At 36.1% G+C, this 18,809-nt stretch overlaps 1 protein-coding gene across 1 annotated transcript in view; it reads right to left on the reverse strand.

Annotated features, from left to right (window-relative positions):
• Positions 1–18,809, reverse strand: part of LOC117929484 (coiled-coil domain-containing protein SCD2-like) — a 60,185-nt gene that overhangs the window by 16,167 nt on the left and 25,209 nt on the right. The window contains exons 12-13 of the mRNA XM_034849784.1: positions 2,722–2,835; positions 404–525 (exon numbers count right to left, since the gene is read on the reverse strand). Coding sequence (XP_034705675.1) covers positions 404–525; positions 2,722–2,835 — 236 coding nt within the window. The remainder of the gene's footprint in view (positions 1–403; positions 526–2,721; positions 2,836–18,809) is intronic.

Here is an 18,809-nt window from a genome sequence, read left to right on the forward strand (position 1 = left end):
ATATACCAACATAAAAAGACAATTAACCAAATTTCAAAGGGATTCTCTCTCTCCTTTTTTTTTTTTTTTTTGGCAATCTTGTCATGGGAAGACATTTTAGTCATTTTGATTGAGGGACCAAAATGCTACTATTTTTATTCCTCTAATCTTGGATAGTGTTTCGGCATTTTCAATTAAAGGAAGGCAACTATCATCCCCAACTACAGTACTGGAAAAATGAACACAAATGAAACAAGGACATAATGCTAGCTATACCCAGCACTAAGATCAAAGTGTATCTACATATAGACTTATAGGAGGGCCTAAGCCAATATATGATGAAAAGTTCAAGAAATTGGAATGAAGAAAATTGATATGCATATGAACCTGCGAAACTATAATAATATAGGGATATAACAGAAACCTTCAATGAAGCCAGTTCTCGCAGACCAATCTCAACTAAAAGCATACTCTCTATGTTTCCCTCTCCAGAAGGTTCATTCAAGTCCCGTGGAGCCTTTTCTCTTTCCTCTGCATCACTGTTTGCTGCTCAGCGAGTTAGATCAAAGAAATACAATCAGTAAAAACTAAGACAAAAAGGGTAAAAAAAAACAAACATTCAAGTTGCACTCAGAAAGAAATATGAATTATAAAATTCACTTTATTGAAACAAATTATCCAGATATAAAGAATTAGGCAGACAACATTTGGCGCCCTCATTATAGAATTCATCCCTCACCAAATAATGTACTGCCTAGTTAAGATTATACTTGACAGTTGGTCAAAATAAAATTATATTATAATCAGTTAAAGTAAATCTATGAATAACTATGGTGCAGGAAATGGTCGCAACCTTGGTAATGAGGTAGGCAATGGATTTGACAGATTAAGTGATGGTTTTAAATCATGTAAAATTTGCAGTAGTGACAGCAGCAGGGTGGTGTATGACAGTGTAGGATGGTTGATAGTGATGCAGTGAGTTGGTGGCAGCAGTATTGGTGATGGCTCTGGAGAACATGGTGAGAGTGACAACAATATTGGTGCAGTGGATGAATGGACTGCAGCAATGGTACTGGTGGTAGCAGCAGCATTCACAGTAACAATAATGGCAATGCAGTGGTGCTAGTTAGCATTATGGTTTAACGGTATCAGCTTCTGACATGGGAGGTCCTAAGAGGACCAATCATGGCATCTCAAATTGGTATTGGACAATAGAAACCATATGGCATTATACTAGTTAAAAGGATCAAAATTTTAAAAGAAAAAAAATAATGAAAATGTTTTAAAAAACAAGTACAATTAGATGCAATCAACAAATTAATAAAACTTATAATGCATTTGACATTGTTTAAATAACCACAAAAGCACACAGAGAAGACAAAGAAGAAGATTTTGTGATGGAACTAGGCTGGTAGTCATAGTTCTGATAAAAGCTCCTAGCCTTTCTTTTTTGTTTTTTTTTTTCTCTCAATTGTTCTTGTTAAGCTACCAATTGATTTAAAAGGTTTAACTATTACATTAGGGACCCACAACGAATACTAGGCTTACTCCCTCACGTGCAACTCTACCTTCGAACATGGAGGGGCAAATCACAATTATTAGGAATTAAGATAAACAGATAGGGAATAAATAGAAGGAGAGACTCTTACACAAGACCAACATTTAATTTACAAATTGAACCAAAAACTTAAGCTGTAGGTAATAGATCCACAATGTACACCAGGCTAACAATTATCATAACTCTTCAATTATTTTCCATCAATTATTCATCATAATATATTTGTAGATCATCATCACCATCATCATCATCATCATAACATTTAAGAAATGAAGAGATTCTTGCATTTTTTTTCAGTAGATTCAGAATGCCAGATTCTTTCACCATGTTGTGATGTAGTGGCTGAGTTGTTGCTGCAAGTGAAAAACTAGTAACCAGTCTCAAAATCTTACTAGTAATGGCCATTCAGTATATTACTCATCCAAAAAAAGCCAATAATTTGAACCCTGGTTGGTCTAATGACAGTGCGCCTAGGTGTTGGAAAGAATAAGGGGATTTCATCGTGGCAATGGTGGTGCTTGTGGTAGTGTTATGGTGATGATGCCATTAGTAGCTATGCTACCAACAGTATAGCAGAAGGGGCTCCCACAACAATGATGGTGGTGCTGGATGTGGTTCTTGTGGTGGCGGCACAGTGATATGGTTGTAGCACCAATATTGCTGGTGGTAGCCATGGTGTTGAACAGGTGCTTGTACCAGTGATAGTGCAATAGTGGTGGTGAAGGCAGGGCGACAGTCGTGATGGCAAGGAGGTGGTTCCAATGATGGCAAGTATAATAGTGGTAGCAGCAGGAGGGATGAAGACTAATGATAGTGATGACAATAGCAGCAGCTGCAACGGTGTTTTGAGCAAGAGATTAGACATGGAACTTATATCTAAGATTTTCGAAGTTCTAGTTCACGTAGGTTATAACCAGTCTGTTCATTCATTTCATGATCCCCAAGGATAAAAAAGTCCTAGTATGGAAAACCCATTCTTGGAGAATGCACCGATGACTCAGCTGACCTAACCAATTTCTCATTGGACATGCACCATCAAACAAAAGCACGAGCATAATGCTATAAAGACAGGGCCTCAACCCCATTTCTGACAGGGAAACAAGCAACAACAACAACACCAAAACAACTGACCAACTGATCATACAAACAAAAAATTAAACACATGCATCCAAATGAACTCTTACATGAAGAATTCTCCTCTTTTGCCTTTTGACCAGCTGCTAATACAACTTCAACAGGAAGAGGGGCAAAGGATGACCAGTATTCATATTTTACTCCAGCCACCTCTGCATGAATACCTGGCAAAAAATTATATAACCCACTAAACAATGAAGTCTGCATGTAAGATTTGTGTTACTTTGTCCCAAGACTTGCAGATTGCACAAGAACATAAGTTGATAATCATTCAATTTAGTCATAGCTATTAACTAGACTCCATCTGAAAATTAAATCAAACATTCTAGCCTAAGAACAAGTATTAAATGAATAAATAAATAAATAAGCTTCACAACATAAATGGATGATTCAGGGTAGATACACATAAATCAGACTACTCAACGGCATGGGAAAGCTACTAATCATGGACTTGGACACATAAAAAACCTTGTGACAGATAATTAAAAATCTCAGATAACTTCATTTATGAAAAGTGTTTAACACATTTATAACGTTAGCAAGTCATCAGGATCACCTTAAATATGATTAATTGGGAAAGACAAGGTTGAGATAATATCAGAGCAATTCAGCTAAGTGGTATCCATCTGTTTTTGAGATTGAATCATGGTATGGTGCCAAAACCATATGTACAATATGCTATAATATTACTAAGTAGTAAATATACAGTAGGCCCTCCCAAAAAAAAAAAAGAAAGAAAAAAAAAATCATTTTAAGAATCAACCTCATTTTCCCCATGAGGGATAACTGACAGTGGACCAAAGAGAATCATACAATGAATCATATATAAGGACCACCAGCACTTGAGAGATATCATCCAATGTTGTATGACGAATAAATAAGAAACAAGACATCCATAAAATGAGCACTGCTGAATTTTGGGATGCAAAGATGGATCAAAGGCAACTCAATATAGATTAGAACTGAATGCATTTATTTACCATAGAAGCTAGGGGTAATGGAAGATGAGATCAGAAAAGTTCACTGGAATGATTTGGTGAAATGCAGTGAAGATCGATGACTTCACAAGAAAGAATCATAATGTTCAAGTTGAAGGATCTAGGAGTAGAAGCATCTTGACAAAAAGCAGAATGGTTAAAACAAATTCATGAAGCTAGCTTCATCCACTTGGTTTGGGGATGACACTCCACTTAGCATGTGCTCATGTACACAAGTGATGCAGAATAATGAAGAAATAAACCAAGAATGAATTTCCAACAGAGATATAGTGCTTACGAGACAACAAACTTCAAAGGGATGAAATATAATGTCTATAAATCTACTAATGTGTATCCTTATATAAAAAGGCAAAAATCAATCTTGGAGATACAGTAAAACTAGGTTACAAAACCATTTGTAAACCTTACCATGTATAAGATGAAGAAAAAGATGACAAAATCACAAGGACTTCATAAGTTCAATCCTTCAATCCCTTAAGGCCATGTTTGGAACATTGGAGTAGAGAATGAGAATAGGAAATCAATTCCATTCCCATTCATTAATATGTTTGAATTGTTTTCTAAAATGGGAATAGGAATAAAAAAAATTCCTTAACATGGAAACCAAATCTCACTCTTATTGGGATGTTGATTCTACTATTCCACATGATATTATGATTCACCTCTATTCTCATCCTGCTTCCATTCCTATTCCAACATACCAAATGCACACAAATGGTTGTATTTTGCTCATGTGATTTGTACAACAAAAATATTAATTGAAAATAGATACATTAGCCAGAATTATCACCAAAGTGGTAATATAGGCTAATAAGCACCAAAGGGTAATATGGGCTAATAAGAACCAAAGTGGTGATATAGGAAAATAAGCACCAAAATGAGCATGCTATCAAAGATTCAAACAGGTGTAAATGATTTTCAATCAGACATACATATTCACTAGCAGAGCTAATGCATGCCAAGAGGGGCATATATGCCCCCTCCCCCCTAACAATTTTTCTTTTGAAAAAAAGATTTCAAAAAAAGGGATTCAACCCCCTTTTTCAAGGATAGGAGAGGAAAATTCCTTAATTACCAATAGGGTATAAATGTTATTTATTCATTGTTTGCCTTTTCTCCTCCTTCCTCCACGCCCCCTGTCTCAAGTCACTTGTTGGCTCCACCACTAGATATATTGATTAGCATCATTATTGGAGCCACAACTAGTGGCATGAATGGCTGCTACTAAAAGCATGGACCCATATTTGAGACCAAGATCATATCTCAAGATTTTGAAACTTTTATTGTATTCCTTCATACTCTTTAATCCCTAAAACTTTTTGCTTTTCTAATCTTGCTACTTGTTCAAAGCCACCTTTTATTACTACTTTTTGATACTATATAAATGCAATAAGGTGATTTTAATAAATGAAATGTGTCGTAGAAGAAAGAAAGAAGAAAAGAATGAGATTAAACAAAAAGAGGTTGTGAAACTCATGAGTAGCATTACCATTTTATATGTATAGGTGATGTAGGACAACCCTAAGATGGTTGCCTACACTCAGGGATAGGTGGGCTAGGGTTTTATCTTTAGGGTGTAAAGAGAGGAACAAGGAATAAACTTTATGGTAGAGAAAATTATAAGATAGGAAATAGAGAGAAAGAAGAAACAATGAAGAAAAGATGGAAAACCTTAGAGTCTCACTAAGGCCTTCTAGGAGTCTCACCTAGAAGAAAATCAATGGAGTCTCACCATTGAGGGTTGCAACCTTGCAATAAAAGAAAGTATAATATTATTCATCAAATTCATCCCTTTGATTTACATTGACTAGCCTATTTATAGGCTTCTCTAAGAAATCCAAAGTCTACTAGGACTCTAATAACCTATTATGATTCTAATTCTAATTATAACATCCAAAGTCTACTAGGACTCTAATAACCTATCATAACTCAAATTCTAATTATATTATAACTCAACTAGCTAATCCTAATTAGGCTCCAACAAATACCAATCCCTATTCAATTCTAATTAATATTAATCCTACTTAAAGTTTACTTAGGTCTTCCCTTTCTTCCTTGAATAAACTTTAAAAGGCTTTCCCCCATCAATAGGTCTTAATACAAATGACTATAACACCTATCATAAGCACAATAAGAAGCATAATAAATAAACAATAGTAATACTTCTCCTCAAGTTCGAACATATATTTAGTAGACCTAGGTTGGAACACAAAAGAGTAATTGTTCTTTTTCCTAAAGTTTTAGCAAACATATCTCCAACTTGATCTTTGGATTTTACATATCATTGGTTTATTATTGGATACAACTTTTCTCCTAGGCAAGATGCATAATATTTGCAAAGCATTGGTAGTTAAGGGTCGAGATATTGTCAATCAACGAATTAATGGGCCAAATCTTAGGGAAAATATACCAATCTATTCTCTTTTATCAGAGTCTTCTTGTTTCTCATAGCTTCCCTAAGGGAGTGGCAATCAACTTCATTATGTTTATTATATCATGAAACATGGGATTATCAACACTAGTATGTAGTTTAATTGTCACAGTGCATCACCGTTGGTTTGTCAAGAGGAAACCCCCATTTTTGTAACAAGTTCTTAATCCACATAAGTTCACAAGTAGTCTGAGCCATAGCTCTATATTCATCCTCAGCACCTAACCTTGCTACCACACTTTCTGCTTCTCCGAGTCACTAAAACACCAAAAACATAAGCAAACTACCCAATAGCAGATCTTCTATCAATGGTTTGGTTCCTAGCATTACAATTTCAATAAGCAAGTCAAGCACATACTTTGATTGTGACAACTTAACTTCGTCTTATTTAACAACTAAATAAACTTCTATAATATTGGAAATTTAGTAATCTTGCATCAAATTTAGTATTAGAGTCAACACAATGAAAACTGGAAGTAGTAAAAATTCTATAGGAAGAATGACAAATTGATTATGTTATAATTTTCTTTCTATGATTGTAGAGCACTCAACCAATATTATCCTTAAGCCCCCAACTAGCAGTGATAAAGATGAGGAAGCATGTATTGGAGAGTACATTAAGCAAGAAGTAGATTCAATTCTACCTCCTCGAAAATCCTAAAGCAATATGTCATTTTGAAGGGTCTGAAACGAGTCCTTTGGACATAACAAGTGATATGGTGGAATTTGATCAATGTGACACAGTCAATCCCATCGAAAGAAAGTTCATGTAGAAACATCACATTTTTTTTGAAAAAAATTGATGCATGAGCTTTTTAGATTGGTTGGTTAACTTGGAAAGATATTTGATTGGTATGCCATGTTAGATGAAGATAAGCTCATTTTGCTATTATGAAACTTGTTTGACAAACTCAATTTGGGGGGAAGGTATGGAGAATGAATGAAGAATTGCAAGACCATCACTGATTATTAATTGGGAAGAAATGGAACAAAAGATGAAGGAAAAATAATTGCCTCATGGTTATCAAAATGAACTTTATTATCAATTAACTAATCTTAGACAATGAGGTCTGACATTGATTAAATATAAGAACAAGCTTGAAGAGCTAAAAATTGGCAATACATTATCTTCGTGATGTTGATAAGGCATTTTGGAGTTTTAAAGATATAGAAGAATCTAAAACAACCTCTAGCCAAATGTTTCTCTTTCCAAACAAGAGAGGTAATAAAAGAAAGCATGAGAGAATGGAAGAACTTCTAGAACCATCACAAAAGTAAGTTGATTTTAATGTTAATACTATAGTTGATTAGGAAAAAAGGGCACAGATAGGCAAGGATTAATATTAAAAGAGGGGCAACAAGAACTTGTTTTTAGATGTAGAAAAAAATGGACATATTGAATGATAATGCCCCAAGAGAAACTTACATAGTTGGGACTAAAGAGAAGATAGCATACCATAATGTTAAAGGTATTAATTCCCCCTTTGGCATTGGATGCTTAAATGTGGATGATCTTCAAGAAACATGTTGGGATTTTTATTTATTTTTTACCACTATAAGCATATTCTTACTACATCTAAGCAAAAAAGTGAAGATTGAAAGCATACTTTTATATTACAAACAATAGCATGCTGTAGGAATGAAGCTTGTAAGTTAATTATTGATGGAGGCACTAATGTGAATGATAATGTAGTGTCTGAAGAAACTATTATAAGGTTGAAGTTGCAAGTGGAGCCACATCCTTAATCATATAAAGTATCATCGATCAATTATACTTCTATTATTGTAACAAAATGATATTTGCTTCATATTTTTCATAGTTGCTATAATGATGATTCCATAGAGTGTGGTGTTATTCCTATGATTGTTATTCATATTTTACTTAACTAAATGGTAGAGATATGTATACCATGGCAAAGCGAACTTCTATTCTTTTACATTCAATAAAGAGAATATTGTTTTGATGTATATGATTATGGAACCAATGAAGAAACATAAAGAAGGGAAATCAATGAATGTTGTTGAAACTCATTCTTATCAAGAGCTTGAAAAGGAAAGTAAGAAGAATGATCAAACCTATGTATCACCTCAAGATGTACCTTTAGACGTGTCCAAATTGTTGTCTGATTTTTCAGATGTTGAACCAAACGATTTACCCTATGAGTTGTCACCAATCAGTATTCAACATGTCATTGATTTGATATCAGGTTCCCAATTATCTAACCACCCAACATATAATATGAATTTATTACAATATTTTAAACTTAAAAGGCAAGTTGAGGAGTTCTAAAGAGTTGCTTTTCAACGGTTTTATTCACCATCCTTAGTTCATATGTTGTACTAGCTTTGCCCACACCTAAAACGATAATATTTTACATGTATATTCATATTGTAGAATAAACAAGATTACAATCAAGTATAGGTCTCCACTACCTTGATTTACGATATGTTAGACAAAATGGTGGGTAATGTAATTTTTTCAAAGATTGATTTAAAGAGTGGTCATCACCAAGTTAAAGTAAGGCATGGGATGAGTGGAAAACAACTTTAAAGACAAATGAAGGGGACATAAATGGAGTAGGGATGGGTTGAGGAGGGTTCCCCATCCCCATCCTCATCCCCATTTGTAAATTTCTTTCCCATCCTTGGCTCATTCCTTATCTTAGACTAGACAAGGCAAGGATGGGGAATCTCCATTAGGGGGACAAAATCCCCATCCCAATGGACAATATATATATATATATATATATATATATATATAAAATTATATCTATGTATTATCTTTTAAAATTTTATATTTATAAAATTATATAACTATAATATAATTGGGGCAGGTGCGCAAACGAGTTTATGAATTTTCCCCATCCTCAACCCTAATTTTCACTCCCATTCCCCATTGGGCTGGATCCCCCACAAGAACTTGACTTAATGGTTGTTTTTTTTTTGCCATCCCTAGAGAAAGGATGGTATCTAAGAGTGGCTAGTTATATTGTTCAATGCTTCTATGAGGGTCATAACTTTACTTTCTTGTTCTTTATTTTGATGACATACTCATATATAGTAGTGCAAAGAGGATCATATTTTATGCTTGGAAAGCGTGATGGGAATCCTTTAAAAAGAAAAGTTATGCATTAGCTTGAAAAAAGTGCTCGTTCTTGGCTGCTCATATTAAATTTTTGGGCTCTGTTATCTCATTTAGAGGCCTTGAACCTGATCCTGCCAAAAAAATAAAAGCTATTCTAGCCAACCTACTAATTTCCTTGTATAGTTTGCACTTTTCTTGGCCTGGCCTCATGACTTTTTCTATAGGAGATTCATTAAAAGTTTGAGCATGATTATAGTTCTTATAACTGAGTCCATGCAGAGGGCAAGTTTTCTTGAAATGTTGCAGCAAGCCAAGCTTTTGAAGGAGTGAAAAAAAAGGATGACAGAAGCACTTTTACTTCACCTACCAGATTTCCCTAAAGGTTTTTGAAGTGGCAGCTGATGTTGCTAAACTGGGGATTGAGGTGTTCTCAGCCTTCCTGTTGCATCCTTTAGCAAGAAATTCAATGACACAAGCTGACAGTATTCAACTTATGACCAGGAATTTTGTGCAATGTTACAAGCACTCCATTATTGGAGATACTACATCATCTATAGGGATTTTGTTTTGCATTAGGAACACAAAGCATTGAACACATGAACTCCCAAAAGAAGTTGAGTTATTGGCATGACAAACACGTTTCTTTTTATAGGAAAGAAAATAAGACTGGAATAGAAAACAAGGAAGCAGATGCATCATGCACTTACAAGGATTGCATATATCCTTATTTCTATGGTTGTACAAGTGACTAGGTTTGATCAATTCATAAAAGATTACCCAACTTGTGGAGACTATAGTGTCATTTATTCTAATTTAATAGTTGAATAGTAAGCATATTGCCCAGTTTTTGCAATCTGTGCTGGCTATCTCTTTATAGGAACTCGGTTGTTTTTGCCTAACATGTCTCTTAGTGAATAAATGATACAGAAATTACATGTTGAAGGGGAAGCTAGTAAAGGATCATTTACATTGCCTAGCTTAAAACAAGATGTTGTAAGGACTAAACTTGCCAACTAGCAAAAGGAAGGAGGAAGAATACAAGCCTTCCTACATGCTCCTTGGGAAGATCATATTATGGACTTTGACTTAGGGCTACCAAGAAATTTTAAGGGTTTTGTTGAATATAATGTATTTATAGTGTATAACCTTTCCTTGTTAATATAGGATACATGTATGGTAGTTAGGACTCCTAGCCTTGTATATATATATATTTCTCAATTGTAAGTAGATCATTACATTAATGAGAATTAAGGTCTTTCTTCTTTCTCTCTCTCTCAACATGGTATCAGAGCCAAGGAAGAAAACCTAATTCTTTCCTGTTTCCCGTGTCATCAACTCCGGGAAACCTTCCGGTGACCGTGTTTCATTCCGGTCACCTTCCCCATCTCCCAATACTTTCTGGTCATTCGGATCGTCGACAGAAACTACTCACCGCCGGCGAACTTTCCGGCGAACTTTCCGGCGACGTATTTTTCCGACACCGACCATACCAGAAGGAGCGCCTGGAGGAGATCTACAACTTTTGTGAAGGCACCGGCACCAAAAAAGCATCCACGCGCCGCCCACGCGCACGTTTCCGTCCGTCGGCTGCATCTCACGCGCCGGCGCGTGAGGGCGCGTGAGGGATTTTCCGGCGACGCGCCTCCTCCAGCAGCCTCGCCTGACGCCGACCAGCCTCCCTACCTCCCTGGTTCTCCCATTCGAGCCCTGCACGTACCTCTTTTGGGGATTTTTGTCTCCGTCGGCCCTTCAAACAGTCTTTCCGGCGAAGCTCCGACTACTTTTTCTCCACTCCAATCCCTGCACGTGCCTTGGGAAGTGTTCTTCTACCTTTCTGGTGGTACCACGCCGCGATCTGAGGCCGTCTCCCTTTTTCGGTGGTGCCACGCCGCAATCTGAAGCCGTATTAGGGCTCTCTTCGATCCAAACATACTTCATTCTCCAGATAAGTAGATATGACTACTAAAAATTCCATTTTTTCCGCTGTTATATCTGGATCTCCTATGATTACTTCGGAGAAATTGGTTGGCAGTGACAATTATCTTTCCTGGTCTGCCTCTGTTGAACTTTGGTTTATGGGTCAAGGATATGAGGATCACTTGATTACACAGGAGGCAGATATCCCTGAGGTTGACCGCGTACAGTGGAGGAAGATAGATGCACAGTTATGTAGTGTATTATGGCAATCGGTTGATCCCAAGATTCTTCTTCATCTTCGGGCCTACAAAACTTGTTTTAAATTTTGGACTCAGGCCAAAGGATTATATACGAATGATATCCAGCGTCTTTATAAGGTGGCTTCTGCTATTGTCCATCTCAGCCAACAGGACTTGGATCTATCTACTTATATTGGCCAGATTGCCTCTCTTAAGGAGGAGTTCTTGACTGTGATGCCTCTTACTCCTGATGTTGGGGCTCAACAAACACAGCTTGACAAGTTCTTCATGGTTCTTACTCTTATTGGCCTCCGTCCGGATCTTGAGCCTGTCCGCGATCAGATTCTTGGTAGTTCATCAGTTCCGTCCTTGGATGATGTGTTTGCTCGCCTCCTCCGTATCTCCTCCACTCAGACTTTGCCATTTGATAGCACTTCAGATTCTTCTGTGTTAGTTTCTCAAACTAACTCTCGAGGAGGCCGTAGTGGTACCCGAGGTAGAGGTCAACGTCCTCATTGCACCTATTGCAATAAACTTGGCCACACTCGCGATCGTTGCTATCAGTTACATGGACGACCTCCTCGCACTGCCCATGTGGCCCAGTCCTCTGATTCTCCGCTGCCTCAAGCTCCGAGCTCTTCCGTATCTCAGGCTTCTGTTGCCTCTGTTGCCCAGCCTGGTAATGCCTCTGCCTGCCTTACCCACACATCTTCTCTTGGACCCTGGATTCTAGATTCTGGAGCTTCTGATCACTTATCTGGTAATAAGGATCTTTTCTCCTCTATTACTACTACCTTTGCTTTACCTAATGTTACCTTAGCTAATGGTTCTCAAACTGTGGCTAAAGGTATTGGTTTGGCCCTTCCTCTGCCTTCTCTACCTCTCACTTCTGTCCTTTATACTCCTGAATGTCCTTTTAATCTTATTTCCATCAGCAAAATCACTCGTACTCTTAATTGCTCTATTACCTTTTCTGATAAATTTGTGACCTTGCAGGACCGGAGTACGGGGAAGACGATTGGCATAGGACGTGAGTCTCAAGGCCTCTATCACCTCACCTCGAAACTGGTATGTTAGACTGTAAACCGGTAGACACACCTATGGATCCGAATGTCAAACTTGTACCAGGACAGGGGGAGCCTTTAGGAGACCCCGGGAGATATCGACGGCTCGTAGGTAAATTGAACTATCTCACCATTACTCGTCCAGACATTTCTTTTCCTGTGAGTGTTGTTAGTCAATTCCTACAGTCACCATGTGATAGCCATTGGGATGCTGTAATCCGCATTCTTCGATATATCAAAAGTACACCAGGCCAAGGTGTGTTGTACGAGAACAGAGGTCATACTCAGGTTGTTGGTTACACAGATGCAGATTGGGCTGGCTCACCCACAGATAGACGTTCCACTTCGGGGTACTGTGTTTTTATTGGAGGTAATCTAATATCTTGGAAGAGTAAGAAACAAGATGTAGTGGCCAGATCTAGCGCTGAAGCCGAGTATCGAGCTATGGCTTTGGCAACATGTGAACTCATATGGTTGAGACATCTTCTTCGAGAGTTGAGATTTGGAAAGGATGAACAGATGAAACTCATATGTGATAACCAGGCCGCATTACATATTGCATCCAATCCAGTCTTTCATGAAAGGACCAAACATATTGAAGTTTACTGTCATTTCATTAGAGAGAAGATCGCATCAGGATGTGTTGCTACAAGTTTTGTTAATTCAAATGATCAACTAGCTGACATCTTCACTAAATCTCTCAGAGGTCCTAGGATTAAATATATTTGTAACAAGCTTGGTGCATATGACGTATATGCTCCAGCTTGAGGGGGAGTGTTGAATATAATGTATTTATAGTGTATAACCTTTCCTTGTTAATATAGGATACATGTATGGTAGTTAGGACTCCTAGCCTTGTATATATATATATATTTCTCAATTGTAAGTAGATCATTACATTAATGAGAATTAAGGTCTTTCTTCTTTCTCTCTCTCTCAACAGGTTTTAATGCCATATTCATGGTTGTTGATCAGATTTAAAAAATGTCATATTTCATTTCCTAATCAGAGACATTGGATGTGGTTTACATTGCTAAAACAAAAAAATTCTGTGGGCATTATGCACTTAGATGGGATGCGTAGGCTATTATTTTGGATAAGGATGTTAAGTTCATGAGCTATTTTGGGATAACACTATGAAGTTCATGGAACAACAAACTTAATTTTTCTTCATAATTCCATCCTGAGGTGAACAGATAAACCAAAGTTGTTAGCTGTAATCTTAAAAATCTCTCAAAATGCCTAGTGGGCAACCATATTACCAATTGGGAACAACTACTTCCCATTGCAGAATTTTATTATAATAGATCTATAAATCAGACCACTAGTCGAGCTCTTTTGAGTTTGTTACTGGTTTGCAGTCCTTCTATTGCTTTGATTTCTTTACCTTCAAATTTAGAGCAAGTGCCAAAGGAGAAGATTTTCAAATAAGATGAAAGGAATTCATGATGAAGTTTGAAGAAAGGTTGTGCTTATCAATAAAAAATATAAGCATCAATATGATATTAGTTGATACTTTGCTGAATTAAGGAATAAGCAATGGTCATGGCTTATATAAGGCCTGAGTATTATATTAAAGGTAACTATAAGAAGCTATACCTGATCTGCACATGATTGTGAAGAAATAAGCTATAATTCTTATGTCCATGAGTTGCTAAAGGCCTAGAAGATATGGGTATTAGCAACACCTTTTAAGTTGAGGACTTAACAGTATATAAAGGTAAATATGATGGTTCTTCTCAAGCTGAACTTGTTACTCAATTGCCATGAGCACCAAGCTTAAAGAAAGAGATTGAAGATGGCTTTATCAAATTGTGGCAATAAGAGGAGGCAGAATGTAGTTGGTCAAGTGGAAACATCAATCTTTTTCTTATTACAATTTAGATTATAGCTGACGAAAAAATAACCCATCAGGTGCCCAGTTGGTTAGGGCAAATGCCAAGATGTGTGGTAGAGACACAGTCTTACGCTCGATTTCTGTTGTTGGTCGAATGTCCTGGATTACCCGGTGCTGATTGTGGCAAGCATGGACAACATGGGATTTGGGTCCCATGGAGAGTCCAAAAGACTTAGCCATGAAAAGTTCCTCAGTTATTGAAAAAAAAAAAATACTACTGAATTTCAGCGTCTCAATTATGACCTTTATTATAGGTATTGGAAAATTGGGATCGGGTCATTGACCATCTAATATAATGGGTCATTGACCATGTAATATAGTTTCCATAGTTAAGTGTTGTATAGTAGGACAATATTATGTAGATACTAAAGTTTTACCAAGATTAATATGTTTCCTTATTTAGATTCTAAAGTCAAAATTTTTGTTCAATATATAGCTTTGTAACAACACCTTAGAATGAATGAGAAAGAATAGTTTTTCTTTCGATTTTCTCAAGTTTTTTCAATTATTTTTTTGGTTGCCCTCATTGCCATCATATCTCACCCGACAACCTTCATTATAACCACCTTTAGCATTATTAGTGATGATTCTTTTTAACCTTATTTCACACTCTCATCTGAATCCATCTCTATCCCTCATGTCTAAAACATTTTAATCTGTTACTTCAATCAATGTGTCATCCTCCAACCAAGCTTCCAGCCACAATGAAAACCCAACCTTTCAAATCTCCACCTCTAAGTTGAATGGGTGAAATTTCATAGAGTGGTCACAATCAACAAAGATATCCTAGAAGAGCAAAGGAACAATCAAGTATGTGATGGGAACTACAAAACCACAAGCAGAGGATGGCCTAAATATGAACTTTGGGAAGTAGAGAATTCCAGGATGATGTCATGATTGTTTTACTCAATGCAACCAGAAATCAGTAAGACTCATATGCTCTTATCTACTGCTAAACAATTGAGAATCATTATTCAAAACATACTCCAAGGCGCGCGTTTCTTCTCAAATATTTGAGTTTCATCTCTGGATGAAGCATTTGCCCATGTTTAAGGGGAAAAGAGTCTTAAGGAATTGATGGTTGGAAATTCTACAAACCTATACCTGAAAATTAGACTTTAGCAATCTCTAAAACCCCTTCTACGACTAGAAATCAAAAGGGAGAAGACAAAAGGATGGTGGACAAGGACAAATTATATTGTGATTATTTTCATAAATCAAGACATACTAGGGAGATGCATTGGAAATTGCCTGGGAAACTTTAAAATTTGAAGGGAGTCAACAACAAAGGAGGACACCAAGCAGAAAAATCCGGACAATCACCCCAAACAACGGCTTTAAAGAATTCTCATGAAACTGCAATGTTCAGCCAAAGCAACATTGAGAATCTAAGGAAGCTCTTAAACCATTTGAGAACCAAACTTTGGACTTAGTTGCAATTTCAGGCTCTTATTCCATGGCTCAATCGAGTAATAGGTATGCCTTAGTTACCTCCAAAAATTACTATTCCAATACTTGGATCCTTGATTTAGGTGCTTCGAATCATAAGACTTGCTCCTTAAAAAAAATTTCTACATATTCTCCTTGTTCAATAAAACAAAAAATCAAAGTGGTTGATGGATCTTTTTCTCCCATTTCTTAGAAAAAGCATCATCCGGATATCATCAATTTTGTCTCTAAAATCTATCATTCATGCTCAAAATCTATTTTCCAATTTGTTGCCAAAAGGAAACTCATTAAAGGCCTAAATTGTTTTGTTGTATCATTTCTCATTGGTTACAATTTTCAGGACTTTGGTACGAAGAAAATAATTGGGCATACTAAGTTAAAAGATGGGTTCTACAACTTGTAAAAAGCTTTGGTAAATCAAGATTGGTTTCTACTACCGATTAAGAAAGGAAATATCAAATGGCTATAACACAGACATTTAGGACATCCTTCATTTTCTTTGTTGAAAAAATTGTTTCAATAATGTGGAAATTTTCCATTTTGTGAGCTTTCTAACATCATTGTGCATCTTTTCTTTTGAATACTCCAAAAATTTATCTCCATTTAGTTTGATCCATTATGATGTTTAGGTGTTACTAATACTTCTAGTTTTTTATGATTTGTCATCTTTATAGATGATTGCACTCAAAGAGACTTGAGTATACTTAATGAAAAATAAATCAGAGGTTTCATTCATTTTCCCTACCTTCCACAAATTCATTAGCACTTAGTTCAAGGAAAAAAGTACACAAACTCAAATCCAAAAGTAGCAAAGAATACTTTAATCAAGACCTTGACACTTCTCTTTAGAAAGAGGGTATTATTCATCATTTGTCATGTGTTAACCTACCTAAAAATAATGAAATTGCAAAAAGGAAATACTAACATCTTCTTGATGTTGCTAGGTCACTTTTTTTCCAAATGAAAGTCCTAAAAATTTATTAGAGGAAGTTGATCTTACTAAATGCATATTTGATAATCGAATGTCATCTCATGTTCTTGAATACCAATCTCCAATGAGTAAACTCTCAACTCTGCTTCTTACTTTTCAAAGGTTTGGGGTTTCTACCTTCAAAAACATTTAGGTGAGTTTGTCATGTGAAAATTCATAGTCACTTTAAGAAGGGATTTTGATCCTAAAGCTATCAAGTGTGTTTTTTTTCTTTTGAGGTATTCATCCACTCAAAAGAGATACAAATGTTATCATCCTCTAACAAAAAGAATATATGTTAAAACGGATGTTACCTTTATAGAAAATCAAGCATACTTTAGGGACACCTATCTTCAGGGGGACAATAAGCTAGGAGAAGATAGGTAGTGGAGTCTAACCAACCTCTAACTATACCAAGTGAGGTATATAAGCTCTTTGTTGAGTGTTACTTCTAATCCAAGTACAAACTATGGTCCTGCTATTAATGATGATTTGAATTTGCCTATTGTCATTAGGAAAGGAGTTAGGTCCTACGCTCATTTCCCTATCTATCAATTTGTTACTTTTCAGCTTCTTTCACCTTAATTTTAGGCCCTTGTCACTCAGAAATCCTCTCATGAAGTTTCTTCTACCATCCAAGAAGTTGTCATGTTGAAGCCATGGAGGAAGGCAACGGATGAGGAAATGAGAACCTTGGAAAATAATCAAACTTGAGAGATACTGAAGCTACCAAAAAGAGAGAAAACTATGGGATGAAGGTGGATCTTTACCATTAGATACAAGACTAATGGAATGATTAAGCAAGATTTGTTGCAAAGGGCTACACATAGATAGATGGCATTGATTACTGGGATACTTTTGCTCCAGTAGCCAATATGAACACCATTAGAATCCTACTTTCATTAATGACAAATTTTTTATTGGCCCCTACTATAATTTGATGTAAAAATTGCTTTCTTCCATAAAGATCTATAGGAGGAAGAATACATGGATATTACTTTAAGAGATGAAAAGGATTTATGGATAAATAAGGTATGTAAACCTTAAAAATTACTATATGGTCTCAAGCAACCTCCTCGAGAATGGTTTGGAAGATTTATGAAAGTTGTGATGAAGAGAAATTATCATTAAAGCCAAAGTGATCATACTTTATTTATCAACCACTCTCATCTAGGGCAAATTACAACTTTAATTATGTATGTTAATGATATTATCCACATTAGAGATGACCAAAAAGAGATTATAGGGCTAAAATCATACTTAGCTAAAGAATTCGAAATCAAGGACTTAGGCAAGCTTCAATATTTCCTTTAAATTGCAGTAACTAAGTCAAAGTAAGGATTATTGGTTTCTCAAAGGAAGTTGTAAACCAAGGAAGACACCTATTGAACAAAATCACAGACTACGAGAGAAATCTAAAAATAACCAATTAACCAAGGTAGCTGCCAAAGGATGGTGGGAAAGCTAATTTGCTTGTCATATACATGACCAAACATTGCACATGTTGTGAGTATGGTAAGTCAATTTATGCATACTCTACTTTAACCCCACTTAGAAGTTGTGTACCAAATTTTGTAGCATCTAAAGGCAGCTCTTAGCAAGGGTATCTTGTTTAAGAAGGGTAAAGAGTTAAAGTTACAAGCTTATCAACTACTAGATAGTATACTTACTTATGAGGTAATCTTAGAAGTAAGAAACAATCCATAGCAGCCTGATTGAGAATGATAACAAAATTTAGAGCTATGACACGATGTAGACGTGAACTTCATTAGAATAAGATCATACTTAGAGATCTTAAGATCAAATTTCAAGAACTTATGATATTGTATTATGATAACAAAGATACCATCTATATAGCTCACAACCCAGTCCATCACAACTGGCCCATCAATCATGTGGAGGTTACATCCATTTTATAAAGAACAAGTTAGATAGTGGTCAATTGTGCACGTCATACATATGTAATACTAGTCAGCTACCTAATGTTCTCACCAAAGGACTCCCAAGTTTGGCATTACAATCAATGACTAACAAGGTAGGAATATAAAATATCTTTGCACCAATTTAAAGAAGAGCATTGGAAAAATC

Source organism: Vitis riparia, chromosome 14 (genome assembly GCF_004353265.1).
Source record: "Vitis riparia cultivar Riparia Gloire de Montpellier isolate 1030 chromosome 14, EGFV_Vit.rip_1.0, whole genome shotgun sequence".
NCBI lineage: Eukaryota > Viridiplantae > Streptophyta > Magnoliopsida > Vitales > Vitaceae > Vitis > Vitis riparia.